The following is a 12723-nucleotide window of genomic DNA, read 5'->3' as shown; positions in this document are numbered from 1 at the left end:
TTTTTATTCTTTCATCTTTCTCAATCTATAATCCAAAAAGGACAGGTTTTATTAATAATTTAATACAATGGCTTTTAAGTTTAATTTAGAAAATCATAAATCTATTATCATTTAACATATTGTTGGTAATCAACCGAGTCGGGTCGTGAAGTAGTGAGGCCTAAGTATCTCATTAAGTTTTATGGAGTTATACTAGACCTAAGGCTGAGGGGTGGGGCTTCAACGGGGGCGCTAGAGCCCCTCCGCTCGCGCCCCCAGGCGCTAACACCACACCACCGGGGCGCTAACGGGGCGCTAACGCGAAAAACAATGCAGGCGTGAGCTGGTTAGCGGGAGAAGAGAGAGAGGAGCACACCTTTTGAGGTATTTTGGACCGTTGGGAGCCGAAAAAACAAAAAAAAATATATTTTCTATATAGGTTTACGGAAAAAAGCCGTTGAGCTCATATTAAATTAAAAAAAAATATTTTCTTAAACTATAAATATATACCTTTATAAAATATACTTCATTTCACAATTATACACATTTCCTCCTAAAATCCTCTCAAAACTAACACAAAAAAAATGTCGTTGTTTGAATATATTTATAAAAAAAAAAAAAAAAAAATTTCGCTGAAGCCCCTCCACACCAGGGGCCAGGGCTCCAACAACCCCCTTATCCAGTTTCTCTCTCTGCCACACGTCATAATATTATTGGTTGGAGCCCTCACTAAAGCCCCCATTAAAGCCCCCCACACCCCTCAGCCTAAGTATTTCATTAAACTGTAATGTTTTATTAAGATAACTTGTTGACCAAGTTGTTTAGCAATTTAAATACATCAATCAAGTTATAAAAATTATAATTAGGATTTTTAAGTTATATTTTTCTGATTATAATAAAAATCAGTTTATTTTATATTTTGAATTATTCGTTAGCTATTGTTTATCAATATTGACATACTAGCAACAATATATGATAAACAAACCTGAAACATTTAAAGATATTCAAAAAAAGTTTTATGGTTACTTAGAAATATAAGAATACATGATTGCTATTAATCTTGTAAAGTATAACTTTTGAGTGAAGTAAGAACAAAAGAATGAATGATATTTTTAAGTCAAACTTAATCTAAATAGCTCAAGGTTTATTTTGCAATAAAACAAATTTGAAGTTACTTGAAATATTTTAGAATATAAAACTTGAAGATTATGAATGAGTAATTGTTTATAAGTTGACTTTTGATGCATCATTTTATTTTCTCTAGTTGTCACATTTGTTGTAGACTTGTATCATAACACATAGTTTTACATACAATGTCAAGCATTACAAATGGAAGACAAGCGTGACACAACTGCCCGATCTCACTCTTTATCCATGTGTTATAAGGGATCGAAGAGTATGGCAAAGGGGAGGATGCGAGGCACCCCTAAGCCTTTACACAAATAAATTTATATCTGTAACATGCTCACAACCAAATTAAAATTTAGGTATGAGAACTTTGGAAGAACCTTTGACTTCGGCAAATTCGGTGAACTAATGTGGGAGTCTCTTAAATTGCTTAACATTGATTTTATTGAAGTAACAGGTAAGTTAATTAATTATTTCAAATGTATGTATCAATTGATTTTTTTTCAAATACTTTGCATCATTGGTTTATTTGTTATAATTAGGTTTAAATATAAAGATTATTTCCTGTTGAATTGTTGTTTTATTGCCCATTGTGAAACATTTGTAAAAATAAAGTATCTTTACATGTGAAAATTCGTCTCCTCCTCACATTTCTATTCCTTTGAAGCCTAAATTTGTACCATCAAAATGTTTCATTTTCATATAACATTATAACTGTTGTAATTTTTACCTAACTCGTTTTCGTGGAATCAATACTATAATGAATAATCCAGCGCGGTTCAAAATCAAAACTCACCTACATCTATTTTGAAGTTCCTTCTTATGTTGTACTCCTACTAGAACTCATGCATGAATTTTTAGTTTTAGTTACTATAAGTTTTAGAAAAACCTGAGAAGCAACTAGAGTTTAATAACTTTTCAGATATTTGTCAACTACGAGCCTCAAATCCTCTTCCATTGAAAGAGAAGTCTTATACAACACCTTTGTACCAATAGGCAAAAAAATCTTTAGGTATCCTACTAACTAATATCACCAAACCCGAATACTACAAGATTCAAAGTTTCAAGCCCTTACCATTTTAGTACTGGAAATACTTCTTACCAGTTACCTCCCGTATATCCACATGCGGGCATGGGCATTTGCCAAATTCGTTAATTAGAATTTTAAATTAAATTAAGAGAGTTTAATGCGATTTACTTAATACCCAATAATAAAAGATAAAGGAGGGGAAGTTTGAATTTATAGTTGGACTTGTTCACATATTATTTATGTTATTATGACTTGACTAGAGCATAGGGTAACGAAGTTTACTGTTGACTATAGTCGTCTTTTGCCTTATGCATCTTTTTAATATATCCACTCTAAAATAAATCTTTTCATACATTCATTGTATTAAATCAAACATTTTATCTGTTATCAAGGAAATAGTACCAGTTAGGGTGTAATGGTTCAATAATGAACTGTCATGGTACAAAAAATATAAAAATACGAATAGTGAATACAAACTGTTAGTACCGATTGGGTTTCAGTATGATACATCATACATGTGCTTGAATCGTTTATCATACTTCAACTTTTGGCTAGCTATTTTTATTGAATATTTATCAATCCATCTACGTCTAAGCAAAATCAAAATGAGAAAGAAAAAAAAAAGTTTTAACATGTACCATATTGAAAAGTGATTTTTCTATATTTGATTCCATATGTTGTACCATATATACCAACAATGTTAAGATGTTGTACGAATCTAATAGATTTGTTGCTATCATATTTTTGTCTTGGTTATGGACACCCTTATCATCGCTGTGTCATCTTCTATTAGACAACAAATGGGATTTGTGTGACGTATATGACGACATGTAACGGTGGATCATTTTGCTTAAAGATGTGATCCCGCCTGAATACTTTCAAGTTCCCAACTCCAATAAAAACTTTGATTATTCTTATGTTAGCTACAAGTTAATGGTATAATTAACACACTAAGTGACGTGTTTAGTTATTATCTTTCAAGTTTCAACTATCAAATTTAGGTTAAGATGTATATCTAAAAAATGTATTATTGTTGTTATATGGATACATATTTCAAAGTACAAATAATAATAATAATAAGTAATAGAAAATAAAACTAATCATGGATTGGCGCATCGGGTGTATAAGTTGAATACGATTTGAAAATTGCCACTTAGGCTTTGGCCTAGTGGTAGGAGGGATTCCCTTCTTTGGTTGATGCCCAGGATCGAACCTGGGCTGTGGTGGTGTTATGTATATATAGGTGTTTAAGAGTTTGAGAAATAGCCAATTTGCCATTCAAAAAAAAAAGAATACGATTTGAAAAGAGAGGGAAACATCAATATTTTAGGGAAGGGGATCGATCATAATTCATGTGGCAGGAATCCAATGTTGCTGGGGTACTTTACTTTGACCCATCCTCCCCTAACCCATTCTTTGACAACTCTATATAATTTAATAAATACAATATAACATAGATAAATAAATAAATGAAAATGAACAAGCTAAGAAAATTTTCCGTCCCTCTTTTATTTTTATTTCTATAATTACACACCAAAATATTATATTTCTTTCTTTTATTTAATTAAATAATATTTTTTCATATCTTGTCCTTACGGTTTCTATATCCTATACTCACAACCAATTTTAACAAATATTAAAATATAAATAGGGGCAATCAAATTTTCCCAAAATTTATTAAAAAAAATCACTAATTTTTCTCTATCCTACACTTACAACCACTTTTAACCTTATCCAATAATATACAAAATTCTATCACAAAATTTAGGAGATGGATAAGGAATGCTCTAAGAAATATGAAAAAATCATCCCCCACTTGTGTTCTAGTGGTAGAACGTTTAGGTTCTCCAATGGAAACTCAAGTTCGATCCTCACTTGTGGCACTTTTGATGGATATTACCAATAAAGGATTTGAGCTAGGCTTGTGAGGTTGTTAGTTTGAATCCCTAGTCCATGGGGTTTTAGTCCCAACGCTAGAGAGTTATGTTCTTATGGTGGCACAATTAATGTCAAGTGACAGCCAACTCTGAAGCCAGCGTGGGCCAGATTAAAACAAAATAAACTTGCAAGAGTTGGGCAACGGGACTCTCCAAAGCGGAGAGTGTGGTTGCTTAACACATTAGAAAGTCGCCGTTAAAAAAAGTTAAAAATCACTAAATTGGATAGATGGGTGTGAAAAAAAACTTGTTTTTCAACATTTTTAGGTTTTTTAAGTCCATGGTATGACCATCGGCGGATTCGTTGGAACATTAGTTCATCGGAAGATTCATGGTCACGGTTTTTCCCCACGTGGTATGATCTTGTTGATAATCCGGACTGTATTCACAAGTTGGCGAATACGTAAGGACCAAAATTGACAAGCTGATTAAAGTCGGTTAATTATTCAAAGTAAATTATAACAAGTCGGTTTAGTCTTCTCTTAGTAATTTGTTAGAATTGTAAACCAATATTTTGAGTTTAAGATTTTTCTTGATAAATAAACATTTGAGAGTTATCTTGTTTTGTTAAAACGGTTTGTTTTGATATCGAGTTGATCACTTAAGTTTGTATATTTGCAACACGAAAGGTCAACATTTAATTTATCAACTTTGACAGGTCAAATTAGATGTTGTTGACTGAGAGAGATCCGGCTATATGATAAAACAGCAAATGTGTTTACATTGACTTTTTATTTAGAGATCTCAAACAACAAATGTGTTTACATTTGCCTTCGAAGTATGATTCAACATTCCAAAATTAAATGTTGACTTTCATAGATACATGAACATCTACCGTTTCCACTATTGAGTACTCATCTACACCTTCACTTAGACCGACCATGTATAGTCAAAACTAGGCACACCGGTGCATTTTGTACCATGTGACGCCTAGTCAGTCTTTGAACATTTTGTGAAAAGTGGGTGTGATGGGAAAATGTTACCAAAACATCTCTCCTCCCTCTCTCTACCTCTCTCTCTCACAAAACCCTCAAAATTCGTGTCATCCTAAAGTTATGTACAAAATGCTTCACCAAAAATATTAACCTATAATGCTGAGGGGGGCGGTGTGCCCCGGCGTTTTGGGCTTAAAACGTCTCATACCGCCTCGACTGGGCGGTGTGCCCCGACGTTTTGGGCTTAAAACGTCTCATACCGCCTCGACTGGGCGGTGTGCCCCGACGTTTTAGGCTTAAAACGTCACATACCGCCTTGACTATGGACGATCTTATATAATCCACTTGCTAGTACCAGATATCATAAATTGATAAACGTGCACCAGTGGTTTGTACATTGTTTAGTGAAATTGAGAGATCTAGCCATGACAAGATACCTTACAATTTTACCTTACATTAGCCGATCTCGAACTCGACTAGCTCAAGCTTGGCTCATTTTGACTTTCAAGAGTTAAAGCGTCGCGTTCTAAGTTGTTTTTCTAAAGTTTGAGCTCTGCTTGTGAGTTGTATCTTTTAAGACCAGGCTCCGCTGGTTTATTATTTATTAATTAATTTATATATGTTTTTAATTATATTTATAAATTTTGAAAAAACTTTAAATGAATCTGAACTCGGGTCAAGGTTTTGCAATGCCTAAAACAAGCTAAAGCTCAACTCAAGCTTTTGATTACGTGCTGTGAAATTAATACATAGAAATCTAAAAGAGATTTATTTGAACCTCGTTAGCAAGAGCCTAATCGAGTTACCCATACAAGGCTCGAACTCATGCTCAATAACTAAACGAGCTTTATTTGAGGCTAGGAGTCAGCTTGCTTGAAAAGCTTGGCTCATTTAGAGCTTTTTATCAATATTAACTCGCGCGTGGCTTGGCTCGTTAGCACCTATAAATACAAATAAGCGAATAGTAATTCAATTTTAACTTTTTAATCAACGAAGAAAAGGTGTAATCTAATTTTGAAAAATTTGACCTTTTATCAATCATTCACATACGATGATGAAATATCTATTCTATCTGAAAAGAAATAGAAAGAGCATGAATGAACCATCTCCTTTTCATTTAAAACACATCAGTGACTGAATATTGTCAGTCAGCAGCACGGATACGTGAATAAAGCCTGTAACTGCAATAGAGAAGAAATAAAAAGAAGCTACAGTAATTATAATAATAGTAATAATTTGACACACAAGACAAACCCACCAACCACTTTTTACCATTCAATTCAATTTTTACCAACCAACCAACCCTTTAATCCCATTAGGCTGAGGGGTGTGGGGCTTCAGCGGGGGCGCGAGAGCCCCTCCGCTCGCGCCCCCAGGCGCGAGCACCACACCACCGGGGCGCGAGAGGGGTGCGAGAGGGGCGCGAGCGCGGAATTCAAAGCAGGCGCAAGGTGAGTCGCGGGAGAAAGGTGGCGTAAAGGAGCATTGGGAGACGTGACATAGCCGTTGGGAGTACACAAATGAGCCGTTGGGCTCTTTAATTTAATAAAAAAAAAATTATTCTTCCTATATATAAACCCAATATCACCTAAAACAATTACCACACCCAAAATCACATAAAACAATTACCACAACTTAAAAAAAAAACCCAAAATCAACCCATCTTCCAAACTTTTTTTTAAAAACATGTCTGGAAATTGGTACCCAAACCTAGATTCAGGTTATAGTTACGACGATTTATGGTCGTCACCAGACCAATCGATGTTTTTTTCGGGGTCGCAAGAAACATCCGGCTTTCAACAATCCAACATACAACCGTCTCCTAACTTTGTTGTTCCGGAGACACAAGAATCACACGGTGATGCTACGGGAGCAAGAAGACGCGTCCACCGAAAAAAACAACTTGCAACGGACGGGCCGGGACCGGCTTCGACTCCGAGGATGAAACGGAAAACCACTCCGTGGTCATCGGATGAGAAGGAAGCCTTGTGTCGGGCTTGGATAGTCATTTCTGAGGATCGGCGTTGCGGTAATTGTTTTAACGTTTTTAAAAATGATTTTTAAAAAAAAAGTTAATTAAAAAAGTTAACTGGAAATCTAATTTAATTATTCATTTTGCAGCCGACTACCAAAAAAGCAAGGTTTTTTGGACAAAGGTTAGGGAGACGTTCTATACGCTCGTTGGGAGTACAGAGCGAAACGCCGATATGATTTCGGGTCGGTGGTCCGAAATCAGAAAATTTGTCGGCTTGTTTACTAATCTTTTCAACAGGAACGCCGGTCGTATGAGACCAAGTGGCAGTGATGATTTGGCGGTTTACAATTTCACTGTCGAAGAGTGGAAGCAGGAGTGTTTGCGGAGGTATGGGACGGTGAAGACGTGGGACGATGTAAAGTTGTGGGAGAGGTTGAAAAGGTGTTCCAAGTGGGTTGAGCTGGTGGCGCCGGACCATGATGCGGAAGTAGGGCCGAAACGGTCTAAAACTAGTTCGTCTGGAGCGTATAGCACTACTGCCGGGTCGGATTGCCGCGTTGGATTCGACCTAAACATTGCGGGGGAGGAAACGTCTTCACCGCCGAGGAGGCGGCCATTGGGACGGGACGCCAAGGGGAAAAACCGGCTGAGGGGGGAGCCGTAAACATCGTCGATCTTGTTGAATCCCTCAATAAATTCAACAAAACCATGGAGGTGGTCTCTAATGACAAAAAGGAAAAAAGTCGAATGAGAGATTTAGACTTCCTTACAAGAGACTTCAATAACCTAAATCCGGTCGATCAAATGCTGATGGAAAAGCAAAAGGAACGTATCCGAAAGAGGTTGATCGAAGAAGACCAAGCCGAAGAATAAGAATAATGTTTTTTTAGTACTTTAATTTTTTTTTTATTTTTAGATATTAATGTGTTTTTTTTTAATGTGTGTTTTTTTTAATAATTTATGAGTTTTTTTAATAATACGTTTTTTGAATATATTTATAAAAAAATAAAAAAAAAATCCGCTGGAGCCCCTGCTGGAGCCCCTCCACACCAGGGCCAGGGGCTCCAGCGGGGGCTCCATCACCCATCTTATCCAGTTTCTCTCTCTGCCACACGTCACAATATTATTGGCTGGAGCCCCCACTCGCGCCCCCGTTAGAGCCCCCCACACCCCTTAGCCTTAGCTGAATAGTAATGGTAGTAGTGGTTACTGGTTATCAATTTAACACTGCACATGTACCATACCAAACCCAAAAGGTAATATTAATACCAGTACTAGTAAAAAAGATACAAAAATTTCCAGGCTTTTTTGGCTTCTTTCCTTTGTAAATTACCCCTTCCCCTTTTGTACAAAAATCACTTCCTTGTTTATTTATAATATTCTTTCGCCAGTGCCGGTGCGCGCGATGTTCTTGATTCCGATTGCGTTTGAATTAACATGTTAACGCTTCGTACTTAACCGGAATAGGGCGGTTAAACCGCGCTTGTGACAATAAATTCCCAACCACTGCAAGGTCCCTAAAAAACACCCCTTGATAAACAGATGATGATTTTTTGTTTTCGCAATCCTGATCGTCCATTTTCGTCACGGTTTTAATGGGCTCATTATGCTGCAACTGCATTTCTTGTTGTAAAGCTGCAGATGCTTTCTTCCTTTCTTTTTCGGCAACTTCTTCCTCGAGAATCATGTTCATTACATTGGTGTAACCTCTTTGAATCAATCTGTATAATAATAAAGCGGACATCCTTGCTCGGTCTCTAATCGAATCCACATCAATTTTATCCGTCAATTCGCACCGATCAATGAAAGAAATTGATTTATCCGGTTTGTGACGCAGGGCTAGTAACAAATGTGCTCTTTCCAGTTCAGATCTCGAGCAGCCTCGTCTTAATCCGATTAAAGCATGGTAATCCACATTATTCCCGGTTTCGCCTGAAGCAATCCTCTGCTTCAGTTCTTGACTTTTCGACCCTAACGAACACAGTTTTCCGGGTATTTCTCGGTACCGGACGTTATGACGCTTCCAAGCCGGACCCGGTAGTTTCCGATCACGGAGAATTGAATTGTATAACAGTTTCAAGTGTTCGAGATCGTGAAGTGAGTCAGGGAAGCAACGGATGGATTCAAAGAGCGAAGCTCGGGTGCTTAAGGCTTCAATGCACGACGGTTCTAAAGCTAGCGTTCGGTTACAGTCCGCTATGGCCTCTGCAATCCGTCCAGCGGATTGATAAGCCGCAGCACGGTGCAGGTAGCATTCGGCGAGGAAGCCTTGAGGGGCACCGCGTTTACCGTCAACAATTTTGGAGAAATGCCTTATCGCTTCGGTGAAAAGACCGGCTTCTAGGGCAGCGATTGCAGCCGTTTTGCGACGGACAAGGAGCTTGATGTGACCAAGGAGGTGACAGATGCTTTCGGATTCTGTCCGTGGTGGCGTCTGCGGCTGGTTTCCATCGGTTATGATATCGGCAGAGAACGAAAAGCTGTCGTCAGACCAGCAAATGCTCTCGCGTCGAAATGCAGCCGACGCGAGGCGTTTGCCAGTCTGAAGGAGGACCATCGCGTCCTCCATTAGACCTAGGTGGCAACACGCTTGACCTAAAACCAAGTACCTGAAATCACATTAAGTTAAACCCCATCAGATATCACCAAGTTACAACTCGTTTTAAGATCACAAGACACTCAGATAGCCATTTTAATAAAAAGAAAAATTATTAATCAGAACAGCCGTTTTGACATAGGTCAAACTTTGAAATTATTATTCAAAACAACAATTTGGCTAATATGCGGACGGACAATTCTAACCATAGGTGATCAAACTTTGAAAACTACTAGTCGAAACATCTATTTGGCCAATATTTGAACGGCTGTTCTACCCATAAAATGTCAAACTTTAACGTTTTTCGACTAAACGGCCATCCTACCTCTATCCAAATATCCATTTTAAAACAGCGTGAGATTACATGTAATCATATAGCTGGACTCCTTAACAAAATATCAAATTTAGCCACTAGTAATATTATAAAGTTGGCCTGAAAACCATGACCTTCAATAATTACGGATGCTTGTTTAGCGTAACCCAGAAGCTAATCAAACAATTTATCGATATTAACACCAAAAGAATTCAAATTATACCAAACATTAAATGCATTACTACCTCCATTGACCTTCTTTATCACAATGCTTCCCAAGGCCGGCCCTAACCTTCTTCTTCAGATCGGACACCGAAAAACACTTAAACGACGGTTCACCATTCTCCGGCGAGTCACCACCGGACGACAAAAGATTAACTCGCTCTCTGGACAACGGCTGCGAGTTACCATCAGACGATGAGGAAGACGAATCGTCAGAAGATATTTTCAAACTAGGAATATAATCCTGAAGCATATCTGCTACTTCTTTATATCTTCTTAGATACAACAGAGATCTGGCTTTCAGCTCGATAGCTTGCTCAAATCTCGGTGATAATGTGAGTGCCGCATCGAGTAGATTCAGAGCCGATGCGATATCGCTGTGGTCCTGTGACGAAATTAGAGCTCTCGCGTCTTTCACATACTTATCAACGATCTGTGAATGTAAATAGTAAATGAAATACATTAATAAAATCGTGCTACTACAAACTAGAGTAATTGATGTTGGGCCATTAGTGTACCTTTTTGTTGGAGAGCCACCAGTACTTTTTTTCAACACAGCCGTAAGGGGATGATGATGATGATGATGCGACCATTGTGGTTGTGGATATGAAATGATCGACCATTAAAATCCACTCACTCGTGTATGAATTTAGAGAGCGTGGAGAGAGATGGGGTTATAAATGTGAGAGAGGGGGTTGTGTGTAAATAAAGTGAAGAGAGAGGAAGGTTTTGATCCTTACATATTTTGGCTGGCTGGCTGGCACCTCATATTCTCTTCTTTTTCATTTTTTCAAATGTTTAACTAATATTTAAATGCTTTTATTCTTTTTATTAAGTGTATGTTATACGAGTGATTGTTTAAAGGAGACAATACATTGACATAATAATTATTATATAAATTATATAATAACTTTAATAAGTGAAAAAAATGATCTTACGATAGCATTCTGAACAGCTCATCTAAAATCATGTAAGATGATTTGTAAATTATAGGGTAAGATTATAAATACAAATTATTGGATGGAAAAAGAAATGTAGTTATTTTTTTATAAATTTGGAGAGATTTTGTTTGCCGGTGTTTATTTTTTAATATTTGTTGTATTTGTTGTGTGTAAATGAGAGAGAAAGCTTTAATGAAAAACATATAAAAATATTATTTAATTGAACAGAATAAAAAAATATAATAATTTTTAGTATAATTATAAAAATAGTGATACGAAACCCGTTGAGAATGCTCTAAGGTTGATAAATTCATTAACCTTGTTAGCATCCCATATCCCATAAATATGGATCATAATAAATACTTGTAGTTATGTAGATAATCACCTGAAGATAAATGAGCATCTTATGAGTAAAAAAATATATCAAGTTGTTTAAAAGTAAATTATATTTTAAAAAAGTTCAATGTATTATTAATATAAATTAGATACAAAAAATGTTATGTTGTATGTCGTGATATAACTAACAAAAGTAGTTATAGCATCACATTAATGTCATGTTACTGTCACGTAGTGAGGAGCCAGTCTTCAACTTTTAAGCCCTCATGGTTAATACCTTTGATGACCTCATAGGATGTTATGGTCTGGTGGTGTGAGATGGCCAATGATGCCTCCATACCCTCTACAACAAAGAGCCTAAAATATATTAGAAAAAAATATCTTAAATATTTTTAAAGCATAACAGAATTAGACGATTCTCTTTTAATTTGATTAGACTAGTCGTCGTCGTCAAGAATAAAAAGCAAATAAAAGTCAAGTCTATTAACTGGCTATAACCGGTAACAAGTCAAGGTCATCTCTTTATTTTACATGGTGGGAACCGGAAATAACCAGCGAAACTAATCCCACGGATCGGGAAAGTGTTAAGTTTACAAATCTACCCTTAATTGACTTTTTTCCCCCCAACAAATTTATTTTTCAAAAAGGCCCTAATGGTTGTCAAGAATTTCCTTTCTTGGAAATTTTACATCGAGGTGGAAATTACACAAAAGGCAATGATGAGAGTGAGATTTTAATATAAACTTAGATCTATAATTGTAAATACAAATGTTATAATCGTGTATGTTATTAATTTTTTGATACAAGACATAAACCAGAGTTGTGACATGAATGAATTATTAATTTAATCTTCTAGTTATCTAGACTCCACTTTAATACCATCATCTCTAAAATTGATACATATTTGGTATCAGTATCGGTTTTTCTTGGACGTTCAAAACAACACTGAAGCAAAATTTTCATGGACAGTCTTGTAACATTTTAACAACTCTTTCACTAATGAATCCAATCTCCAATATTGTTAACCTTGCAAGTTTTTTGGTTTTTAAATAAATTTCTAATTCAACAAGATTGCCAAGACTTTACACAAAAACACATATCTAGAAGTTTATGTAAATTAGCCACGTTAACTACAACTTTAAATTTAGTACTAAACTCATTTGTGGGGTATGAGGATTCCTTATTTTTGTTAGAGTAATCTTGTGTATGTAACGGGGTTAATTGTCGTACTTACAAACCAAGGGTTTTTTTTTGGGTTTTTTTAGTTGAGTCTAATAAGGTTTTGTATAGGTTAAAGAGTAGAGAGTTATTTATAAATTATAATCAAGTTA

The 12723-nt window shown here is 36.2% G+C and overlaps 1 protein-coding gene across 1 annotated transcript; it reads right to left on the bottom strand.

The window, feature by feature from the left end:
- Window positions 1-8409: 8409 nt before the first annotated feature.
- On the bottom strand, window positions 8410-10744 carry LOC143549102 (uncharacterized). The gene is made up of 3 exons (XM_077040095.1): window positions 10634-10744; window positions 10139-10548; window positions 8410-9593 (listed from the first exon to the last, which is right to left on the bottom strand). Exons 1-3 carry the CDS (start codon window positions 10736-10738, stop codon window positions 8417-8419), a joined length of 1692 nt encoding a protein of 563 aa, XP_076896210.1. The 5' UTR covers window positions 10739-10744; the 3' UTR covers window positions 8410-8416.
- Window positions 10745-12723: the final 1979 nt, after the last annotated feature.

Source organism: Bidens hawaiensis, unplaced genomic scaffold (assembly GCF_021521415.1).
Source record: "Bidens hawaiensis isolate Kalapana, Puna unplaced genomic scaffold, B.hawaiensis_p1.1 tig00015443_1, whole genome shotgun sequence".
In the NCBI taxonomy this organism is placed as follows: Eukaryota; Viridiplantae; Streptophyta; class Magnoliopsida; order Asterales; family Asteraceae; genus Bidens; species Bidens hawaiensis.
This window is presented reverse-complemented; position numbering and strand designations above follow the sequence as displayed.